This window comes from Macrotis lagotis, chromosome 8 (genome assembly GCF_037893015.1).
Source record: "Macrotis lagotis isolate mMagLag1 chromosome 8, bilby.v1.9.chrom.fasta, whole genome shotgun sequence".
Lineage (NCBI taxonomy): Eukaryota > Metazoa > Chordata > Mammalia > Peramelemorphia > Peramelidae > Macrotis > Macrotis lagotis.
The window spans coordinates 65,633,311-65,658,001 of NC_133665.1; the positions used below are offsets into that span (position 1 = coordinate 65,633,311).

Here is a 24,691-nt window from a genome sequence, read left to right on the forward strand (position 1 = left end):
TCCCTCTGTTTGTATTCCCCCCCTTCTATCTATATTCCCCAGTCTTTTGTTTCTGAAAACCACCCCCTTCAGTGTGTTTGCCCTCCTATATCACACCCTCCCCTTTCTTTCCCCTTTCCCTTTTCCCTTTTCCCTTCCCTTCCTTTTGTTATTTTCCCTTATTTCCCCCACTCCCCTTCCCTTTCTCTGTCCCCCCCTCCCCTTTTCCCCTTTTAATACTTGAAAGGTTAGATGTTTTATAAGTTAACTGAGTATGTGTAGGTTGACTTTAAGCCAAGTCTGATGAGAAGAAGATTCGGGTGTTTCTCCTCTGCTCCCTTCTTCCCCACTATTACCATAGGTTTTTTTGTACCTCTTAGTGTAATGAGATTTACCCCATTCAATCCCTTCCCTCCTCCCATCTCTTTCCTGTCCCCCTTTTTAGGGAGGTAGTGTTTTTTTTTAGATCATTCTAAGTCATAGAAGATTCCGAGTGTCTGTCCCTTTTAGTTCTGTATATTCTATTGAATAGAGTCAAAATTCCTGAGAGTTATTAGAGTCTTTCTCCCAAGTAGGGTTAAAGCCAGTTACATCCCATTAGATAGTAGTCTCATGGATAGGTCATGAACGTCCATCATTTCTGGCTAGGTGTATTCTCTCTGTTAGAGTTACATTTCTCACGCTTTATGAGAATCTTTTTTTTTTTTTTTAATCCCCTAGCTGGGATATAGCCAGTTTCAACTTACTGGATTGCATTTTTTTTTCCTTTTACCCCCCCCCCCCTTTGTTTTATTTTTTCATGTGTCTCTTGAACCTCCTGTTTGATGTCCCAAATTTTCTGTTTAGCTCTGGTCTTTTCATCAGAAAATTTTGGAATTCTTCCATTTCATTAAATGTCCATCTTTTTCCCTGGAAGAGAAGGCTCAGCTTTGCAGGAAAGTAGATTCTTGGCTGCATTCCAAGCTCCCATGCTCTTTGAAATATCTCACTCCGGGCCCTTCAGTCCCTTAAAGTTGATGCAGCCAGGTCCTGCATTATCCTTACTGTGGCTCCTTGATATTTAAATTGTTTCTTTCTGGCTGCTTGCAGGATTTTCTCTTTTATCTGATAGTTCTGGAGTTTGGCCATAACATTCCTTGGTGTTTTTATTTTAGGATCTTTTTCTGGTGGGGATCGATGTACTCTTTCAATAACTGCTTTGCCCTCCGATTCCATTATTTCAGGGCAGTTTTCCATCACTAGATACTGTAATATTAAGTCCAGGCTTTTTTTTTTCTCTTCAATGTTTTCAGGAAGTCCTATAATTTTCAGGTTGCCCCTCCTCGATCTATTCTCAAGGTCAGTGGTTTTGTTGATGAGGTATTTTATATTTGCTTCTATTTTTTTCTATTTTTTGATTTTGTTTAACTGACTCTTGCTGTCTCATGGAGTCATTAGTTTCTGTAGACTGCATTATTTTTTTGGGGGAGGAGTTTTCTTCATTAACCTTTTGCAGCTCCTTTTCCAATTGGTCAATTCTACTTTTGAAAGAGCTTTTTATTTGAGAGAGGTTTTGAGAGAATTAATTTCCTTTTTGCATTTGCTCATTTGAGGATCTGAGAGAATTATTCTCATTTTGTAATTGTCCAATTGATGATCTGAGAGATTTATTTTCCTTTTGTGTTTGTCCAATTGTACTTTCTAAGGTTTTGTTTTCTTGTTGCAAAGTATTAATTGTCTCTCCCAAATTTTTAAGCTCCTTCCTTATTTCTTCAAGGAAGTCTTTCTGTGCTGGAGACCAGATTGTATTCTCCTCAGAGGTTCCAGGTCTTTCTGAGTTAGGGTCTTTCCCTTCCAGGAATTTTTCTATGGATTCACCTTTCGGCTGACCCTTCTTCACTATGCTAAGACCTTGAGTTGCGGGGGGGGGGGGGGGGGGGGGGGGGAGAGCTGGTTCACCTGGCCTTGGGATCGCTAAAGGCTTTACTGAGTGCAGTTTCTCTGTATGGCCAGTAGGAGGTGCTGGTTGCCCTCTCTGGAGTGTCTGTGACCTTGGTTGAGAGGCCTTCTCCCTTTGCCGGAAGGGAGGAGTTGGAGGTATTGAATTCCTTTGCCTTCAATCAATGGTGGGCTTTACCCTGGCCTGAGGTCATTCCTCAGCTGGGCTGGTTCTTCTGCTCACACACCTGGGCCTGAGGCAGAAGTAGTTTGCATTTGTTTGTTTGGGAAGAGGCCTCTGTGCAATGGAGGTGTGGACTCAGAGGTTCTCAGACCTGAGGAGCCTAGGGATGGTGTCCGCAGGTGTCCTGCACCAGAACTCATCCCTCAGCCTGGTCCCCAAGCTCCAGGGGGACAGCACCAACACCAGCACCTCTGCTTCCCTGCGGACCCAAGCCATTTTCATCTAGCCCCACTGCTGATCCAGCAGGTCTGGCTCTCCGGCCCTGAGACTCCTGGTTCCAATTCAGCTGTTAATCTGGCTGATCTGGGGCTGATCCTCCCTCTGATACCAGACTCACCAGCCCGAATTCGGCCAAAGTTGCTGCAGGAGACAAATCCTGAGGTAGATGTTCTTTCTCCTGGCTTTTCTTTCTGGGTTTTGTGGGTTGGATTTCTTTTAAGAGGTTTTTTTCATGTGATAGATGGGGAAGAGATCAGGAGACTTTAGAACTGTGCCTGCCTTCTCTCCACCATCTTGGCTGGAACTCCATGACTTCTTTTTGGGGCTGGAGATGCAGCAACTTTTTTTGAATCCAGAATCTATTATAATTGCATATCTTTTCAATCACTAATCCTTTTATTTCATAAATCTGTAGCTCTCCTGATTTATCTCTTTTCTTTTTCTGTTATTTTGAGGTTTTATTTCCACCCAGAGAAAATTCTAAAGGGTGAAATGTTCTAGTTCTATGTAACATTAGGGCAGAAGTTACAGAGAGCTGAAGTATCACAAGTACTAGTACAATTTGCACACACAGACACACACACACGCTTGCACACATACATACTTATGGGTACAAAAAAAGACTAGAGAAGGAAGTAATAGGATTTCTACTCAGCAGCTTTTCAGTGACTGGGCATGTCAGAGGAGCTCCATAGCTCACTGGGGCTCATGGAGAAGTGTTTACCTCCCTTATCTTCCTGGTAAGGGGAAGGAACCTCGGAAACCCTCTATTCAGGTTGCTTATTCTGTGGAAGGTTGTCTTTTCTCATCTCAAGCTGGTTCTCATGGGAAAACTGTAAGATTGTGGGCCCTCACTTACAGGATGTCTTGGCCCCTTAGAGGAAAAGGTCAAATCTCTCCTTCAGGTGAATTAATTTATTAACACTTTACATTAACATATACAGAGTAAATACCTATCTCTGTACCTACTACGAATAAACATCAGTTTATGGGATGATGCATTCTTCTGAAAACTGCTGTAAATGGGCAAAATTCATGAAGACTTGTTCCAGGGAGATCTGACTGATGGAGTAGTCTTCCAGATCAAATTCAGCTTTGTTTTTTTCCAAGGTACCAAACACCTTTGGGGTAACAGACAGTTAGTTAGCAAAATTTCTGGGGGTAGGGCTCCTTAAATATATCAGAGGTCCAAAATTATGATACTGGAAATGAAGGGGCCTTGGAAAGGAAATGACTTTTTTGTATCTTTCCTGACTATAAAATGTGAAAATAATAGTCCAAAACCCTTTGATGTGGAAGGAAGCAGAGTTGAAAAGTCTCTCAGATTCTACTTCTGTGAGTGCTGGCCTTCAGGCTAGTTAAGAGACCTTCTGGTCATATATTATTCACAATCTGTGCTTGGTATATAAGGAGATTAAATCAGAGAAAATTAGGGTTTAGAAATATAGGCCAATATTGCTATGGTGTTAGAGAAGTATGGAGAGAAGTAATGGGTAAAAGGATAAGAGATGAAAGTATTTTCACCCAAGAAAGGTTTTCACCTTTCCAGATATCTGGGTGGAGTACTAGATCATGTGCTCTCTGGGGGGATTTCTTCTTGTCTCCTTTCTTAAGCTTGAGTTAGGATAACTGATCCTGTGAGGGTTGATCTCCTTACCTTCGCCCAGCTGAGGTCCTTGCTAGGCAGGTGGTAGTGAACCATACCTTGGTGTTCATCCTTTAAGATAGTATCTGACAAAGAGGAAGAAAAGAAGATCATTTCTTCCCATATTCATTTCTCAATCTAGTTTAAGAGTTAAAGTCAATTAACAGCACACTTAAGTGAGGTATAAATGTGAATAATAAAAAAGAGCAGTTTTTTTTTAAAAAAAAGAACACTAATACCTTATTTATCCAGTGTTGTTGAGAGTCATTTCATTTAATTTTTTCAATTGCTGACATTCAACCTTTTAAAAGCTAAAACTAAGAAAATTTAAACTATTCATTGATGAGAATTTTTCTAAAGCATTCCTAAACAGACTACACACAACATGATTGATAGAAATGATGATTCAGTGTCAATCTGCACATAAGATCCTATGATACATTGAAAATATAGCTGCAGATAAAGATGGAGAGGGTGCTAGGGGTAATGATGGGTGGGTACTCATCCCAGCAGTAGCCTTAGAACTTGTTTTCTTGAAGACATCTCTAATGTTTATTTATTTATTTTTTGGTCATTTGCTCCCCTCTTATTACAAAAAGTGATGTGAAGCATAGACAAATATCATTTCCTGGCTTCTCTTTCTGAAAAATTAATTAGTAACTTGAGGTTCAGGTAGTTTGCTCTCTTGCCAAATGGTTTTTCTTATTCTTAAATTTTTTTTTAGGTTTTTTTGCAAGGCAAATGGGGTTAAGTGGCTTGCCCGCTACACAGCTAGGTAATAATTAAGTGTCTGAGGCTGGATTTGAACTCAGGTACTCCTGACTCCAGGGCTGGTGCTCTATCCACTGTGCCACCCCTTCTTATCCTCTAGAAGGAAAATTGTCTTTACTGTGAATTGTCATTTGATTTCCAAGAAGGAAAGTATACTTCATTTTGAGAATTCATGGAAGGCTGTTTTAGATGGAGCTTATTCCAAAGCCTACAAATTCTTCATTCTCAGAAAAAACATGATACGTTAACAGACAAGATATAGGTTACAATTTTCCCTGAGCTCCCCTTGAAGTCCAAATTTGAGAAGAATTCTAGGCAAGGGACGCTAAAAAAAGTCTTTATTTGTTGTAAGACCTGGTTATGATGATCTGTTGTAGAGACCTGGTTATGATGGATCACTTTGATGTGAAATCTACTCTGTAATAATATTTAATAAATACTGAACAACATCCTGAACCATAGGTAAATTAGTGAAATAATACATCAGGCAGGAATATTCAAAAAAGCTATTTCCAGAAACTAAAGCTGCTTCCTCTTTGATTGCCTAGGAATAAAAAAGCTTTTCATTTTGATTAAACTAAATTCAATCCAATCCAATAAAGTACATAGGGCTATTTGCTCAGACAATGCAGAGCTGTTATAGTTCTCTTTTTGTAGTTGACTTTTTTACCCCACAATTAAACTTCTCACAGTTCTCAGGAGTATATTCATTGTCTCCTATCTTCCTCCTTTTTTCTCTTCTTGTTTCTCTTAATTCCTTGTCCTACTGCTTCTCTTCTTTTACACTTTTTTTTTTTTGCCAGATGGCTTCCCTTTCATCACCTCTCCCAGCCAATGAAGACTCTCCTCCTTTGGCTAGCAAGCTGACCTGCCTTACTGGATATTAATTTTTTCTCAGATGTTTTTATCTTCCTCATTGGTCAAGAGCTGTTCCTCTGCTGATTAGGATGCTTTGAAAAATAACAGCTCTAATAGCATTCCTTTGTGCTAAATAGCACTCAGAGATGGGTGTGAATTCATAGAGAATGTTAGATTTAAATTTATAGTTTCACATGGTTGAAGGCTAGCAGAAGGCTGACCTCACAGAAATGAGGAAGTATGAGGAAGTACAATATGTCTTTTTGCTTTGAAGACATTGTGTGATTGCTTCCCTGGGAAAAAGATTTATGTTCCCAATGATGCCTTGCTTCTGCTTGCTGTTCCCTGATAGTATGTATGATACCTGGTTAGTCAGAAAAGGCAGAAAGGGTCCATTGGATGGTAAAAGAAAGTCAACCTGGGATTTAAAAACTACTCAAAAACACTTGGATATGTAATAAATAATTAAGAATATAGAAACATCAAAACAAGAGACTCTAGCTAAAATTATAGGAAAAGGGAAAATAGTCAAAAGGGGTAGTTGTTGAAGTGGATCTAATCAGAGCATCCCATACTCTCTTTTTTCCCCAGGTCAATGTGCCAATAAGGGGTTAGATAGAGAAGATATATGCTTCTTGAGGCCCAAATTACTTTACCTGGGAATGTCTTTTCAATGAAATTCTTGAATGCTGGCATCTTGGTCTTTTGGCTGCAACATCTGATCTTGGCCAAGAGAGTATATCCACTTCCAAATTTGCTTTTAAGGTGTTGTGGGCTACCTATGCATTTGAACTGCCCATTTACCATGATGGATAGCCTGGTGCATAAAGCCTCACACTCTTCCATGCTGTAAAGACAAGAGGCCAAGGAGGAAGACACTGAGTCACCCCTTGCAGAGCAAGGTCTGTGTGTCAGAGTCAAGACTCTGTTGTCTATCTTTTCAGAGGGCAGGCCTGGCACTTGGCCTGAATTGGTAAATGATGACACTGGAAGAGTGACAAGTACTTGACAAATAAAGGAGCAAATATATAAACTATGAGGTGTTTCTTCCCTTCTTCAGCACCACCCCCACCCTACCTTCTCATGCTACCACAGAGCACATAGCTTCATAGAAAAGATGTGCTTAATATCAATCAGAAGAGCTTGAGATTTCCCCCCTTCATTTCAAAAATTTCCATGTCTAACAACTCACCTTTTCTCTCTATAATCCAAGGAGCTCAGAAATACAAATAGGGATGATGGCCTATGTTTACAGCCCTCGATCCCCACTACAGCTTTCCTCCCATTTTCCAAAGAATTGAACAAGGCATCAGCCTTACCTATGAGAGGTAATGACAATGGCTTTTCCAGATTTACGATTTTGTGTTACTGTATCCCAGAGCAGACGTCGAGCTACACATTCTATGTACTGATGGTGAGTGGACTCATCTCTGAAGTTCTTGTACCTTTTCCTTTTAATTTTTTAATTATTTATTTATTTAAGACAATGAAGTTAAGTGACTTGCCCAAGATTGCTTAGCTAGGCAATTATTAAATGTATGAGGTCAGATTTGAACTATCCACTGGGCTACCTAGCTGCCCCTTCTTGTACCTTTTTCAACAGCTGGGTAATCAGGCAAGAGTTGGGTAAGCAGACAATTTTTAAGATTCTTCTAGCCCCTTCTTTACATCAGAAGGTGAGCAGTGTGATCCTTAAAAGGCTGCTCAGACACTCTGCAGGCTGCCAAATTCCATTACTGCTTCCAGTGAGGAGACAACCCTAAGGCCTGGGCCATCTTTGTGCAGGTTATGATTACAGATATTTCAGAGTATCCACACCTGCTGCTTTGTCACTTGCCTGTTGCCATAGGACTTAGTGATAGAAATGGTACAATGGTATGGGTAATGTCTTTGGATTCATATGTGAAATGGATATAAATGAGGCAAAATTGCACAAAATCAAGACAGTCTAGGGCCAAGAGAGAGTAGAGACAATGACTTGAGATGTAGTGGATGACTTTGGTGTCTTCAATGTCTAACCAAGCTCAAAGCACTTCACAGCACCTACTTCCACTGCCTTCATGGCCATTGGAACAAATTGTTCTCATCTGCCCATTCCATCAGTGGAAGACTTCATATGCTTCAGGTAGACAGGTGAATTACTTCTCAGTTATTATCAGCCTCATTTAGTCCATCTGCCTAAACAGAGTGTGCCTGCTGTGCTTGCTATAGTTTTTTGGAGCCATAGATAAGGATTAGGTGCTCAGGTGGGCATCAAAGATACTGGTCTTCCTTTAATGGGGTTTAGATGATAATCTATAAGAATTTAAAGTACCTAGGGTGTAAAGGGGGTATGCTCAAAAGGAGTTAGTGGGACATCTCATTTCTTCAGAATAAAAGAATTGCCATGACACATGATCCATTTAGATCAGGGTTTTCTCTAAGAAGAACATAAAATAATGATTTGGAAGGAAGGTAGAGTTGTCCTTCTTAATGAATATATCCCCAAATATTTTAGCATTCCATAAATTGACCTGTTTTAAAATTTTATGTTAAATCAGCTTTACAATGAAAACTTATACTAATAAACATGAGCTACATCTTAAAGTTACACTATAACCTCTTCTGATTCATCATAATTCAGTTTTTCAGTTGTAATTCATGTGTGTGTTATTTCTCTTTGCATGGCAGTTATAATCTTGCATGATATTGCTTCACAGTAACATCAGTAAGTCATTCTAAGCAAACTCTGCTATAATGTCCCTAAGGCTACTGAGTCATGTAAACTAATTACAAGAAATCTACTCCCTTTATTCTGTCAGCTAAACTTTATCCTTCTCCTGCAGAACACCTAGGTAGCCTTGGTTTCTCCTACCTTAAATTATTTCCCTTTTCCCTGACTCACCAAAAAAAAAAAGATCTCTTTCTATATAACTAATTGTCCCCCTTTAATGTTGATTTACCTAGCATGATTTTTTTTGTGAAACCAACATATAATATCAGATAATGTCAATATTTATATAGACTTATTTCTGCATACTCCATATAACTGTCATGGCATAACTGGCAAAATTTTTAAATTTTCCCCCAGTTACATGCAAAAATATGTTTCAGCATTTACTTCCAAAAACCATGGGTTCCAGATTTTCTCCTTTCCTTTCACCCCACTCCTCCTCAATGAGAAAGCAAGTAAGTTGTTGTAGGTTAAAAATGTGTAACATGAAAAACATTACTACAATAGTCATGTAAAAGTAAACATAAACCTTTAAGTCTGGGGACTTAAGATTTATCTAAGGGGATCATGTTCAAAGAAAGCTGTTAACAACACTACCTGAACTTGAGTCTAGAAACCAAATAACCTTCTCTCATTCACAGAGATTTCTTTTTCCTCTTAATTTGAACCAAAGAAAAAAGGTATAACCAAAAGTTGTTAATAAAATCTCAACAACTCAGAGCCACCAACTTGGGAAGATTTCTTTAAGTATTCTGGACTCAGGTATAGCCCCCTGGATGTTATATTTGTGTGTTATAGCCAGTCTTACAATTTTCCTTTATCTCAGAATAGAATAAATATGTAAATCTGCAATATAAAGCATTCTCTCAAGCCAATCATTGCTTTTATGCAAAATAAAATCAAGATAAATGACTAAAGCATAAGTGTCTGTCTTGAATCCTTTTCACAATCTGATGAGGAATGGACTCCTCAGAGTAATTTATTAAATGCATGGAATAAAACATGGAATTACAAAAGAATTTAATTATATTTAAATATATTTATCAATATTTTTAAATTGATATATTTGCTTCCTTATCAATGTGCTATAGATAAAACATTCAAAGTAAAGGCAAATTAAAGTCAAATTTACCTTTTAAAGACATCAGTATGGAGATTTGTTGCTTAGCTTGAATAAGAACATTAAATTGTAGGGGACAGCTAGGTGGCACAATGGATAGAGCACCAGCCCTGGAGTCAGGAGAACCTGGGTTCAAATCCGACCTCAGACACTTAATAATTACCTAGCCGTGTGGCCTTGAGCAAGCCACTTAACCCCATTTGCCTTGCAAAAAAAGCCTTAAAAAAAACTCCCAACATTAAATTGTGATCTTTGATAAAGCAACATGAATATTGTATTGGACATCTAATGGTTTTTTTAATTTTGAAAGTTACAAATGTATCACAAGTGACAAAGATTTATTGTTAGCTCATTTTACTAGGTGAATAATAGGCTTCTCCCAAAGAAAACCATATTTCTCCAAAACTTTTTGTGTTATACTCTAATTGAGGTAAATTTTTGTCCTAAGATCAATGAACTAATTCATCTTTGACTAGGACAATATCTTTGATACCGTTTATATCAGGAAGAAAAGGATTATGAATCTATGGTTCAACTTATAATTCCATCAAAATAAAAGTAACTTTTGAAAGAGTTCTGAAGTCCTTGCAGTTGTTCACAAATTTCTTTTTTTTTTTAGGTTTTATTTTTGCAAGGCAAACGGGGTTAAGTGGCTTGACCAAGGCCACACGGCTAGGTAATTATTAAGTGTCTGAGGCCGGATTTGAACCCAGGTACTCCTGACTCCAGGGTCGGTGCTTTATCCACTACGCCACCTAGCCGCCCCACAAATTTCTTTTAGAAACACTGACACAATTTTATATCTCAACTCCACATTGGTAAAGTTCTTCCAGCATTTAAAAGTTTTTAAGGCTGTCAAATTTACTCTCTTTTTCCATATTGTTAACTTGATCAAAAACCTTATAATTTTTCAGTAACATCTGTAAATCCCCTTTCAAGACATTGAATTGCAAGTTTTATTTTCATTCATATGATTAAAAATATTTGCTAGGTAAGCCAGTCAATGAATAGAATTCTTTCTTTTAAAGTACACCAAAAAATGAATTTTCATTTCTCTTTAAGGAAAAGTGAAATTTCTGCTCATAGTTCTAACAAGTGCTTCAAGATTTGGCGTAGTGGATAAAGCACCGGCCCTGGAGTCAGGAGTACCTGGGTTCAAATCCAACCTCAGACACTTAATAATTACCTAGCCGTGTGGCCTTGGGCAAGCCACTTAATCCCGTTTGCCTTGCAAAAAAACTAAAAAAAAAAACCCTAAAAAAAAAAAATTTGTCCTCCTGAAAGCAATTGAACTGTGTAGGAGAGAAGTACTTTATAGTCTTCTCTCTTTCCCAACAAAATCTTTTCTAAAATGCACTGATTTGCCGTGTGGCCTTGGGCAAGCCACTTAACCCCCTTGCCTTGCAAAAAAAAAAAAAACAACTAAAATAAAATAAAATAAAATGCACTGATTTAGATGCCTGCCTCTGATAAAATTGATGATTTTTTTGTCTTTAATGAAATTTCTATTAGTTTTTTTGAAAGATTCTTCATTTCTAGTTCATGTCTATGTAAAAAGTAGTAATAGCATGAGCTTTATTTTTTCATTGTAGTAACAAAATCAAGCATAATCAAGAGCTCAATCTGTGCAAATTGTATAAAATTTTTCTTACCTGTTGAAGTTGCATTTGGGAAAAAAATAAAAGTTTTGCTATTTCCAAAAGATTGATAACTTTTGTAGTTTCCAAAAGGATCAAAGAATTTTTTCTTTAATGACATCAGTATGCCCTTTACTGGCTCTAGCCACCTACATTGAAAACTCTGTAGCATTTCATCCAGGGATACATTGAAGGGGAAGGGGAAGCCATGAATTCTTGAATAATCTACTTCAAAATGTTTACATTTATACATTTATGTGTATATATATATATGTATATATATATATATACACATACCTACATATAGGCATGGTTTTAATTGATTTGAGAAATAAGTAACTTAAATGTTAAATATAAAATATTCAAGAAAAAATATATAACAAAAAAGATAAGGTTACAGAAACTTTCAAAACTTTTCATACTTTTAATAACTGTTAACCTTCCAGTAGTAGACACATAGATTGCAACAGTGGTTGCAATTAGGCTGGAATTAGGCTATTAGTATGAATGAAATATAACTTTCTATGCCTTCAAAGAGAATAAACAAAAAAATAACAAAAGAAAAAATCTCTCTACTCTAGATCTTCCAACACTGCTTGAGCTTTATCACTGCTTAATGTGAAATTACTTTAAAACCCTTCAACTCTTATCAAATTCATCAGGCATGTTTGAACTTGTCACCTAAACTTGTAGTTCATATGCCTATCCATGTCTTTTAAATTAAAAAAATGATTTTTAAAAGGTTTAGTCACATTGCAAAGGGTTTATAAATCTGATTCAAATAGCCCAGTGTTACAAAACTTCAACAAATAATGAAAATAACTCAACTTCTTCACATATTTATCAACAATAAATACAGAATTTAGATAGGAATACTAGAAAGCAGCATAGATGTCTAGATGACTAATGTGAGAATACCTAAATTCATCTTTGGTGGCTGAACTACCAGGCACAGAACTTTCTGATGGTTGACCAATAATGTCACATGTGTGTATATAGACAAGAAGACTGCAATCACATGCAATCTAGCAGAGTTTAAAGGGGAGATTTATCTTACAGTGTTTTTTAAGTATTGATGAGCATAAATCATATTTTAAGATATCTGTAACAAGTCTAATGTGATATGAAAATAACTGATTTCTTTTTTTTCAAGTTTTTGCAAGGCAATGAGGTTAAGTGGCTTGCCAAAGGCCACACGGCTAGGTAATTATTAAGTGTCTGAGACCGGATTTGAACCCAGGTACTCCTGACTCCAAGGCCAGTGCTCTATCCACTGCGACACCTAGCCACCCCGAAAATAACTGATTTCTTTCAGTGACTGAGTCACAGCCATTGCTAATACTATAGAAATTTGTGGCCTACATTCATAAATGAAGGAAATACTAAATTTCATTTAGAGGTTAGCAAAAATAAAGATGAAATTTTTTCCCCATCTGAATTCACATAACCTGAAATCTATTATCCATGTTCCATGGGCTCCAGCTTATAAAATTGTACCTTAAAGGAATAGTAAGAAAATCGTATAAACTCAAACTCAAACTTGGTAGCAAAGAAACATAAAGATGGGAGAATTGAGCAAATTAAAACCTTTGCATTGTTTCCTTCAGTTCTTTTTTTTTAATTATTGGAGGTAGTTGGGATTAGGTGACTCATCCACTGTCACACAGCTATTAAGTGTCTGAGGACAGATTTGAACTCGGGTTCCCCTGACTCCATGGTGTCCTTTAAAACTCAATCTGAGTTCTTTTTCTCAGTAGAGGAATGTTCTAAGACCATCTGACTATGCTTAGTTCCTGGCCCAGAACTTGATACTTTCAGATCACAATAGCTGCCATTGTTTCACCCTCTCTCACAATCTCATAGTAGTTGTTACTTTTCTGCAAATTCTGAAATCCTTATGAGATCTTCTTTCTAAACTCCACAGAAACAAAATCATCTACAAATTTAAGCACTGGACCATAAGGCTTGCGTTACAAATGATTTTCTAAAATGTAAAACAAATTCCTGTTTATACCACTCCATTAAGACATTTGCCCATTTATCCCTATCATTACTAATCTGTTCCCTTCATCACAAAATAATCTTGATTTTGTAGTTGCTATATTTAAGTCTGGTGCATAATATTGTCAAGGACTTTCTGAAGGCTCAAAAATAATTAATATCCTTTTATCATAACCATGTTTACTCATCTCCAACAATTTTAATTGATCACAGAATCATTTGTTTAAAGCTGATAGTGTTCCTAGAAGCAATTGAGTACACAACCCCTTAATTTTTCAGATGAGGAAACTAAGATTGAAAGAGGTTAAAATGGTCTCAAGCATTTCTCAGGTCTCTTGACTTCCACATCAAGTATTCTATTTATTGTGTTACTCTCTCAGTCCCATTCCCCAGTTCATCCCCATTATGTTATGCTTGCTTTGACTTTTCAATGTTCAATGACTTTTAATTTTATTATAGTTAATATAGGCTTCCTGCCTAGGAAGCTATGAGTTCATGATTCGCCATTTTCAAGGTCCCTAATGTGATCCTTATGGATTTACCATATATACTTATTCCTTGTTCTATCATGGATGCTGGAAATTAATATTCCTAGATAGATAAAACTTATTTCTTCTTTCTCTGTCTTCCTTCCCACATAGTGGTGGTAACAAGCGCAAATTGAGTACTGGTATTGCCCTGCTTGGAGAGCCCTCAATCGTCTTCCTGGATGAACCATCCACAGGCATGGACCCTGTATCTCCCCTAGGATGCTTTCTCTCCTCATCTCCACTTCCTAGTTTTTTTCTGATTTCCTTGAAGACTCAGCTGTAATTCCACCTTGATAAGAGGTCTCTTCAGTTTCCCCAACTAGAACCCTCTCCTCTGTGGTTCCCTCTCATCTGTTGTGTATAATTGTTCTATGTATTTATATGTTGTGTCCCCAATGGAATGGGAACTCCTTCAGGGTAGGGATATTTTTGTCTTTCTTTCTATGCCCAGTGTCTATAGTGCACAGTGCTGGCACAGAATGAGCACTTGATAAGTAATTTTTGACTGACTAAAGGATATAGTTAAGCTTCTTTTTAAAAATTTTATTTTTTCTAATTACATGAAAAGGTAGTTTTCAATATTCTTTCTTTTCTATGCCTTTGAGTTCCATATGTTTCTCCCAGTCTCCCTTCCCTTGGCAGTGAGCAATTTAATATAGCTTATATAAGGACAATCACCTTTAACATATTTCCATATTAGACATACTGTGAAAGAGGAATTAACATTAAGGGGGAAAACCATGAGAGAGGGGGAAAAACCATAAAAGAAGATTCAAAAAATGAACATAGTATGCTTTGCTCTGCATTTAGACTCCATAGTTTTTTCCTCTGGATATGGATGGCATTGTCCATAGCAGATTTCACAGGATTGTCCTCAATCACTGAACTATTGAAAGGGGCTGCATCTGTCATAGTTGATCATCTCACAATGTTGAAGTTAATATGTAAAATGTTCTCCTGGTTCTGCTCCCTTTACTCATCATCAATTTATGGAAGTCTCCAGGCTTTTCTGAAGTTTACCTATTCATGGTTTCTTATAGAACAAACATTCATAGAGTATAACTTGTTCAGTCATCCCCCAATTGATAGGTATCCCCTCAATTTCCAATTCTTTGCCACTGCAAAAGAATTCCTATAAATATTTTTGAACATGTGGGGTTTTCCCCCTTTTTTAATAATCTTTTTGAGATATAGATCCAGTAGAGGAATTGTTGGATCAACAGGTATGCACAATTTTATTGCCCTTTGACCATAGTTACAAATTGCTTTCCAGAAACTAGATCAATTCACAATTCCACCAACAATGCATTAGTGTGCCAGTTTTCCCAATCCTCTCCAATATTGTTCATTTTTCTTTTTTTGTCATTTTAATCAATCTGATAGGTTGCATCTACCTTAGAGTTATTTTAATTTGCATTTCTCCAATCAATAATGTTTTAGAACATTTTTTCATATTACTTATAGCTTTATTTTCTTCATCTGAATACTGCCTGTTCATATCCTTTAACCATTCATCAACTGGGGAATGACTTCTTCTCTTATAAATTTGAATCAGTTCCCTATCTATTTTAGAAATGAGTCCTTTATCAGAAACACTAGCAGTTAAAATTGTTTCCCATTTTTGTATTCCTTTTTATATGTGCAAAACCTTTTTAACTTAATGTAATCAAAATAATCCAATTTGAAATTTTTAATGTTCTCTATCTCTTGTTTTGCTCTAAATTCCTCTCTTCTCCATAGAACTCACAGATAAAACTACTGATAAACATTCTCCTGACTTATGGTATCACCCTTTATATCTAAATCCTGTACCCATTTCTACTTTTTTCTTGGTATGAGATATTAGTCTATTCTAGTTTTTGCCATAGTCTTTCTAGGTTTTCTAGCATCTTTTGTTAAATAGTGAGTTCTTATTCCAAAAGCTAGAACCTTTGGCTTTACTGTAGTCTACTATTGTTTCTTTTGTACTCAATCTGTTCCACTAATCCACCATTCTATTTCTTAGCCAGTACCAGACAATTCTGATGACTACCACTTTATAATTTAGTTTCAGATTTATTATAGCTATTTTTCCCAATAATTCTCTTGATATTCTTGACCTTTTGTTCTTCCAGATGAATTTTGTTACAATTTTGTTTCTAGCTGTGAAATAATTTTTTTGGTATTTTGATTGGTGTGGCACTGAATAAGTAATTTAATTTAGGTAGAATTGTCATTTTATTTTATTAATTTGGTCTATCCATGAGCATTTGATATTTTCCCAGTTTTTTAGAGCTGATTTTATTTGTGTGAAAAGTGTTTTGTAATTGTGTTTATCTAGTTTCTGCGTTTGTCTTTGCACGAAGATTCCTGACTGTTTTACGTTCTCTATAAATACTTTAAATGGAATTTATCTATTTCTTACTATTGGACTTTGTTGGTAATAGAAATGCTGAAGATTTATGTGGGTTTATTTTATGCCCTCTATTTTATTAAATTCATTAATTGTTTCAAGTAGTTGTTTAGTTGATTTTCTAGGGTTCCTTAAGTATAATACCATATCATCTGCAAAAAGTGAGTTTTGTTTTCACATTACCAATTCTAATTCCTTCAGTTTCTTTTTCTTTTCTTAATGGTAAAACTGACATTTTTTTGTTTTGGCTTTTGCAAGGCAAACGGGGTTAAGTGGCTTGCCCAAGACCACACAGCTAGCTAATTATTAAGTGTCTGAGGCCAGATTTGAACTCAGGTCTTCCTGACTCCAGGGCTGGTGCTCTATCTACTGTGTCACCTAGCTGCCCCTACTGCTTATCATTTTAAGGAAAATTCCTATGTATAGTTTAGCTTTTTAAGAGGACAGTCATAGAGAATGAAACTGGAGATCATATCTATGCTCAAGCTTCATTTTTACCATTTGGCATATTAATTTATGAAAGGGAGTCTAACTCTACAGTATAGTGAGCCAAGGGTGGCTTTCCTCCATTCAGGAAAGGAGAGTGTGGAAGTAGCTTCTTTATCTGACCTAAAGTAAAATGAGAAAGAAATGTCACTTGGTCATGTCTAAATTTAATATTTAACTACTCACCAAATTACGAGTCCTAAAGGGTCTACTGCTTATAAGGATCTTACTTGGTCATGTCTAAATTTAATATTTAACTACTCACCCAATTACGAGTCCTGAAGAGTCTACTACTTATAAGGACCTTCAGTCTCCAGAGAATGTCGGTCTCAATGAATAAAAGAAGGCTCAAGAAAAAAAAGCCAGAGATAACCAGTGAGGTCATAAACCTTCCAATTCCTGGAGTGTTCCATGAGTAGTAATTGTCTTCATAATTTATCTCTGGGGATATTGAAAGGAATTATGTAGATTTTAAAACCCTGAGGTTCTTTCACTGTTTAGTTATTGTACTTAAGAATTACATGTCATTTTTCCAAAGAGGGACCTGAACAACTCTGAGAGAGCAAGGCAGGTCATACACCACAGAAACATTTCAACTCTATACCATCTTCAGTCTACCTATTCTTTTTTTTTTCTTTTTTTTTTAGGTTTTTGCAAGGCAAACAGGGTTAAGCCCAAGGCCACACAGCTAGGTAATTATTAAGTGTCTGACTAGATTTGAACCCAGGTACTCCTGACTCCAAGGCTGGTGCTTTATCCACTACGCCACCTAGCCGCCCCTCAGTCTACTTATTCTGTAGGGAACATTCAATACAATGATAGTATAGTAGGGCCATGGAAGAGATTATTAGAGAAGGGTTTTAGAATATGTTCAACAATGTTAATATTAAGTTATTGAAAGGGAAGAATCCAAAAATTTTCCTCATATCTTTTACCCCATTGCAATAACTATCTTGTTCATACCTAGGTATTTTACATTCTACTTTTTTATGCTGTTCTAAGCCAAAAATATGAACTGATGCCTTCCCAAAGTCAATGTTAGAGCTTAATAATACTATCACTAACAATATTTCCATACTACCATCATAATAATAAATAAAGCAGTATCTCTAGGACTCTTAAGAGTACTTATGAAGCTCCAATAGCAATTCTTTGTATTTTCCCTTCTACCTAGTTTGCAGGATGTTAACAGGAAAAAGCCATAGTTTCTGCCTTAAGCTAAGTCTTTTGGACATTGAGGACATGGCATATCTTATTATTGCTGCAGAATGCTTAACCTTATTCTAGAGGCCTGAAAAGGTTAATATGCTTTGATGTTTAGAAAATCATCTCAATATCCAGGAGGGAATATTGCCTTGCATATAATTGTTTAATAAATGTTGAATTAAATTGTTCCAAGAGCCCTTCATCACTGTGAATTTACCTTGTGTCTTCTCAACCAATGTGCTTCATAAAGATTTCCCCCCATTTTTTTAGGTTTTTTTTTGCAAGGCAAAGGGGGCTAAGTGACTTGCCCAAGGCCACACAGCTAGGTAATTATTAAGTGTCTGAGACCGGATTTGAACCCAGGTACTCCTGACTACCTTTATCCACTGTGCCACCTAACCACCCAATTTCTCCCCGTTGTAAAAGTTATTTCTAAACTGACAATAGACCCTGATACCTCCACTTCAAAGAGGAGAGGAAAACAAATTTATTGTACTTTTAAACTCTTTTCCTAACTAAGCTGTAAAGAGAAGGGAATGCTTCCTTCAGCTATGGTTAGAATGGGGATAGGTAGATTGGATGGATACTCACCTAACATATCACAATGAAGGGTTGCAATGGGAGAGGAGGTACAGTATTTCTTGGACTCATAGTTGTTGTAGAAACTGCTGAGGCACATCCCTAAGCAGTGGTTAGGTAGCATGAGGAATATGTTATCCAGAAGTTTAGAGAGTTTGCTCAATTTTAATGCTATGAAAGAAAATAGTAAAGATCAAATTATCCTATAGTCCTTGATTGTGTAAATTGTGATTACTGAATACTTTCTTCTTCTTCTTCTTTTTTTTTTTTGCAAGGCAATGGGGTTAAGTGGCTTGCCCAAGGCCACACAGCTAGGTAATTATTAGGTGTCTGAGGCCAAATTTGAACTCAGGTACTCCTGATTTCAGGCCTGGTGCTCTATCCATTGCGCCGCCTAGCTGTCCCCTGAACACTTTCTTCTTGAAACTCCTTCCTACTGTGACATGACTTCAACTGGATCTCCACCTATTTCTGTATTCCTTACTGGTTCCTCTTTCTTCTCTCATCCCCTAAGCCATCTTCTTTATACTTTGAAATATTTACTCTCATGGTTTCAACTATCACTTCTATAATGATGACTTCAAAATTTGTATCTCCAGTCCTGATCTGCCTCAAATCCTGGATCTGTATTTCAAACTGCCTGTGGGATATCTCTTCTCTGATGTCCTGCTGACATCTGAAATCCAATATGTCAAAAAAAATGAAATAATCATATCCCCCTCAAAACCTGGTTTTACTTCTGATTTCCTTTTATCTATCAAGGTTAACACTATCCTTCTAGTCTCAAACCTTGAAATTTCACTATCACTTGTGAATCCTTTTATCCCTTTATTCCCTCCAACAGTCAGTCAGCAAGTCCTTGGGAGTCAGTGGAATAGATTAGGTACAAAAGAAACAATAGTAAAAGATTTATAGTAATCTTCTGTTTGATAAATCCAAAGATTCTAGCTTTTGGAATAAGAATTCACTATTTGACAAAAGATGCTGGAAAACCTAGAAAAATAGTATGGCAAAAACTAGGCATAGACCAACATCTCACAAAAGTGAAAAGAATGTTGTATTTGAAATGAGTACCTAGGTTCAAATTCCAGCTATATCAATTACACTATTTAAATAATCCTAAGTGGAAACACACTTCAGGAGGACATGAGGGCAAGGATGGGAATATTTTCTTTCATTATTTCTCATAGCTTCTAACATAACATACAGCTAAACATATAGTAGTTATTAGTCTTTTATATCTAGCTCAAAACTCACATCCATGAAATTCCATCTAAAATATTACTCTTATCTGAACTTCCACAACACTTCATAACTATAAAATTAATTTAATATTTGTCACTTAATTATTTTTTCATGTGCATTGGGCAGACTTTAGAGAAAATGGAATGCCAGGGTCAACCTATCTTGGACATTTATTACCTCTGTGATTTTGGCTAAGACACTTTATTTTCTTTGACTTTAGCATTCTCATCTATAAAAAGAAGGAGTTGGACTGGATGATCCCTAATGGCTCCTTTCTGTTGTAGGTATGATCTCATTACTGATTCCAGTTTTTGAAGTGGCCCATTTGCCCCTTGTAATTTCATCATGTGGACTGTAGGATACTCAACCAATCAACATTCACCTTCCTCTCTTCCCAGTACATGAATGTCTAACACGTCTATTTACCCTGTAATCTTAGACTTCAGGACAAATTTGTTGTATGTACTTCCCTAATATACATCTATTTATTAATAGGCTTAGGGATTCTCAAAGCCATACATTCTACTTGAATTACCCTATTTCCTTCCCAGTTCTTTTTAAGGTAACAATATTATTTTGCATATTGACACTATAGCAATGGATATAGATAATTAAATTTCTGGCATATATATATGTATATTTGTAGCTTTTTCATCAATAAATAACTTAGAGAAGAAATGGAATTTCTGAATGCAGAGCAAAGCATATATTATGTTCATGCTTTAAAAAAAATTTTTGATGTTTTTTCATTCTTAAAAATGGTTCCCTCTCCACCCCCAGTTCTAATTCTTCTTTCACAACAGGACCAATATGGAAATATTTTAAATACACTTGTACAACTTTTACCAGATTGTTTGCTGCCATAGGGAAGGGGGAGCTAAGGAAGGGTGGTAAAAAATGTGGATCTCATAAATTTGCAAATGGATAAATGTTGACAATTATCTTTTCATGTAATTGGAAAAATAAAATAAAATTAAAAATAGTTTCTCATCAAATCTGCATGATAAAATTATAGGGGTGAACAATGAACACAATCTTCACATATTGACTCCAAAATGTCATTTTAGTATGAAGGATTTGATATATATAATAACCTGTGTTCATAAATCAACATTAACAGATCTAGTTTAGTCCTATATTCTGACTTTTGTTTAGTATAGACTTTATTTGACATTAAAGAACTTGCTCAGTGATGTTCCGCTACCAAGCTGATTTTTCCTTACTTGCTCATTATTCTTTTTTTTATTTTTAGTTTTTTTTGCAAGGCAATAGGGTTAAGTGGCTTGCCCAAGGCCACACAGCTAGGTAATTATTAAGTGTCTGAGGCCAGATTTGAACTCAGGTACTCCTGACTCCAGGGCCAGTGCTCTATCCACTGCACCACCTAGCCACTCCTCATTATTCTTGAGTAATATATTTGTAGGGAAGAAGTGCTAATGCCCTCACCTTTTAAGCTTGTGATATAGAGGATGATTAAGGTGATAATGCCTGAGAAGAAGTTGAACATGATGAGTCTTATAAAGGCTGTGGCACCTGCCTTGAAGAGGAAGCTCATTAGGTACATGAGGGGAATGATGGACCAGCCGTACAACATTAATATCAGCAATGCATCTGCAAGGTGGTTTTCCTCAGTGAAAGCTTTTACATCAAAGATTGTGAATACCTCCTGGAGCACAGAGATGCAGGTTTTTAGAGAAGAAGAGAAGGTGATCAAGGCAAAAAAGAAATGAACCCAGAATAGCACAATGAGATATCAGTTCTTTAAAACTTGGATCAGCAAAGGGGAATAAACATTTGGATATTTAGGTCTAGATAAGATCCCTTCTATGATTTTTGAGAGAGAGCAGTTAGGCTATACTGATTAACTTCAAAAACAGCCTGTTGAATCAGGTTCTAGATATTACTGGTCAATGGAAAAACTTGTGATTTGGAGGAGAATCTAGCCCCACACATCATCCTCACTACTCACCAAAAGCAGCAAAGAGGGAATAAAGAAGACAAAGAGATCCCACAGCAGGGAGGACAGCCAGAAATGAATAATGTAGACTCCACTGATTAACTGGATCTGCTTTGCCTTTATGACTCTCTCACTGACTGCCATAACAGAAAATGTACTGGCCAATGAACCCATGCCATAGAGCATATTGATTGCAATGTCAAATCCTTTATAGCCCCTGAAAAAGATAGGATGGTAGAGGAGAGATACCATACACTTGGTTAGTAGGGAAAATAAGAATTTCTATTAGCACTCATGTTCCATAACATTTAAATAGAATTTTAAAAAATAACTGCATATGATAAAGTGCTTCAGATTTGAAAAACTCAGCCCTAGGAAAAAGAAAGTTCCACATACCAAAAATACTGCTCCCTGGCACTTTCAGTGGGAGTTCGAGGCTGAGGATGATTGTAAACAGTAATGGAAGCATGTGGGCCAGAAAGCAATTTGAATAGAATATTGTCTACTACTGCCACTACTGTGGCAGGAGTATGGTATGCCTGATTATTGAAGAAAGAGGTGATGAATGTTACATTTCCATATTGTTTGAAGGAAATTGCTACAAAGCAATAGTCATTAAAGCCTTGACTTTCATCTTCCTTTAAAAGCAGTTGATCTTCCATGTTTTCTAGGAAGAGAAAACAAAATTTTTCATTTAGACAATACACATTTACTTTACAGGAACTGATTATTATTCTGACTTAATAAGCTTTTAGAAAGGCATATTTACTAACTTTTGAATAGTATTATAAGAAAAATTGGTACAGAATAACTCCCCTCAAAATCTATGACATCCATGAAGTTCAGGGGAATGAGGACTCAAGAGCACATATGACAAAACTATAACTTACAAGCTCTGAGAAATCCTCTTTTTTCCTTTTGTGAGGTACTCAAAGTTCTCTTTGAGTTAAGACATAGCTTTTCTGATAGGCTCCTTGTGGAACTCGTATCTGCTTTTTAAAAAATTTATTCAGTATGTCCTTGACTCTTGGGTGACTCAGCTAGGATGCCAATGGAAGGTTCAAAATCTTTTGGACACTTAAAACTCAAAGGGCTCTCCCTTTGGTTAGGGTTGGAGAGCAGGACAGAAAATAAGGCTGAAAGTAAGGCTAAAGTAGTGGCTCTTTTGCTTCCTCCAGAGTATTTTTTCCTCAAATATTTGGTTAGAAGTCTTCTACTCTAAACTGGCTGATATTCAAAATTTGGAGTTCTGAACTGGTCTATTTTTTATATAAAAATCTATAGGGAATGAGTTGTTGTTTCCAGCCAATATCAATACACTACTATATGTTGTCATTTCATTTTGTACAATGGCTTGTAAGAACTTCTAAATTAAGCAAGGACTTTTGACACCTATTATAAAACCTTTATTGATTTAATAGAGCTATTTAGACATTTTTTCATGCCTACTTAATACCTCTGATTCAATCAAGAAGTTCAGGTCTGTAATTAGAGAAAGGGGCATTGGGAATAGGAGAGAAAGAATAAGCATTTATATGGGACTTAATTTTATATCAAATGCTGTGCTAAGCACTTTATAAATATGATCTCATTTGTCCCTCATAATAACCTTCTAAGGTATGTGCAATTTTGTTTGGTAATTATTCCCATTTTACATTTGAGGGAATTGAAATGAGGGAGACATATTATGTAACAAGTAAATGTTTGAGGCCAGATCTGACTGTAGGTCTAGGGTTCTGAACATTAAACCTTCTATTTACCTGGATATGGGTCATCCCTTTTACACTTGCAACAATGTTTGATTAGATTTGCTTTCTAATCCATTCTGTTATCCTCTTCCACTTCATGGATGTGCTCATCACTTTTACATACATGAAACTGATTGGTAGGTGTATTTTCCCCTCCATTATCTCTTCATACCTCTCTCCCCCTTTTTTGCTCTTTACATTCTTCCCTTGGGAATATGGGAAGTTCAGGAAGACTAGCCCATGTGGAATGAAGGTTTGCCAAGATCTTTTCAGGGCTGCTCATCTACCTTTGGTGTCCACCTTTCACTTAACTCTCACCTCTGGCTCCAAGAACTATAGCATGCTCAGTGACCACACCCCAGTCAAACTGTCTCAGCAGTCAGGCTGGACCAGGTTGAGGGGACCTAACAGGTCTCAAAACTGCTGGTGAGGTAGGGAGAAGATTTCCTCTGGTGGAATGGGCAAATGAGAACAATTTATTCTCGTGACTATGAAGGTGGCTGAGGCAGGAGCTGTGGAGCACTTTAAGAACTGACTCAGACATCAAAGACATCAAGGTCATCTACCGCATCCCGGGCCATTGTCAGTCATCTTTTGTCTTGCCACTGGACTTCAATGACTCAGGAAGAGAAAGTCATGCTAAAGACTTTGTGCAACTCTGTCTCACATGGATACAAGTCCCAGGAAGACATACCTCTATTACTGCATAATATTCACCTGAGGATACATCAACATTCTTTAAAACAAAACAAAAATGTTGCTTCCTCCAGGGACTGCTCAGTTCCCTTTGCTATATACTCACTTACTACTTATAACTCAGTTCTTTTCATTCCTTTTGTCAAAAATTTCCTCCATTCCACCTTTTTTTTTTTTTTTTAGGTTTTTGCAAGGCAAATAGGATTAAGTGGCTTGCCCAAGGTCACACAGCTAGGTAATTATTAAATGTCTGAGGTTGGATTTGAACCCAGGTTACTCCTGACTCCAGGGCTGGTACTATCCACTGCGCCACCTAGCCGCCCCCCATTCCACCTTCTTAATAGAAGGGAGAATTCCTCTTCCCCTCATTACATTTTTTTACCTCCTTGAAGGATAGTTTGAATAGATAAGAAATTTTTTTTACATTCAATCTAATTATGAAGAATTTTTTAAATGCCTTCTATGTGCAAAACATTGTATTATGTTATGATGATGCAAATACAAAAACAAAGATGTCTCATTCTCAAAGAACTTTCTTCTAAGGAGAGAATACACATAAAATATAGTTAGTATAAAATCAAAAGAAAATAATACGGTAGGCAGAATAAGAACTCTAGTACCTTGGGAAAATCAAGGAAACCCTATGGGGAAAATGAAATATGAGTAGACTTGAAGGATCTAAGTTTCTACTGAAGAGGGAATTTGACAGGAATGTAGACTATAACAAGGGGAATAATGAGCACTAAGC

General features: G+C 36.6%; 1 protein-coding gene across 1 annotated transcript in view; it reads right to left on the minus strand.

Moving 5' to 3' along the window:
* Positions 1 to 24,691, minus strand: part of LOC141496473 (phospholipid-transporting ATPase ABCA3-like) — a 223,234-nt gene that overhangs the window by 8,978 nt on the left and 189,565 nt on the right. Inside the window, exons 22-31 of the mRNA XM_074199004.1 lie at positions 21,896 to 22,166; positions 21,512 to 21,716; positions 20,989 to 21,208; positions 18,310 to 18,468; positions 16,778 to 16,953; positions 12,022 to 12,128; positions 6,953 to 7,084; positions 6,290 to 6,480; positions 4,017 to 4,090; positions 3,325 to 3,480 (exon numbers count right to left, since the gene is read on the minus strand). Coding sequence (XP_074055105.1) covers positions 3,346 to 3,480; positions 4,017 to 4,090; positions 6,290 to 6,480; positions 6,953 to 7,084; positions 12,022 to 12,128; positions 16,778 to 16,953; positions 18,310 to 18,468; positions 20,989 to 21,208; positions 21,512 to 21,716; positions 21,896 to 22,166 — 1,670 coding nt within the window. The 3' untranslated portion in view covers positions 3,325 to 3,345. The remainder of the gene's footprint in view (positions 1 to 3,324; positions 3,481 to 4,016; positions 4,091 to 6,289; positions 6,481 to 6,952; positions 7,085 to 12,021; positions 12,129 to 16,777; positions 16,954 to 18,309; positions 18,469 to 20,988; positions 21,209 to 21,511; positions 21,717 to 21,895; positions 22,167 to 24,691) is intronic.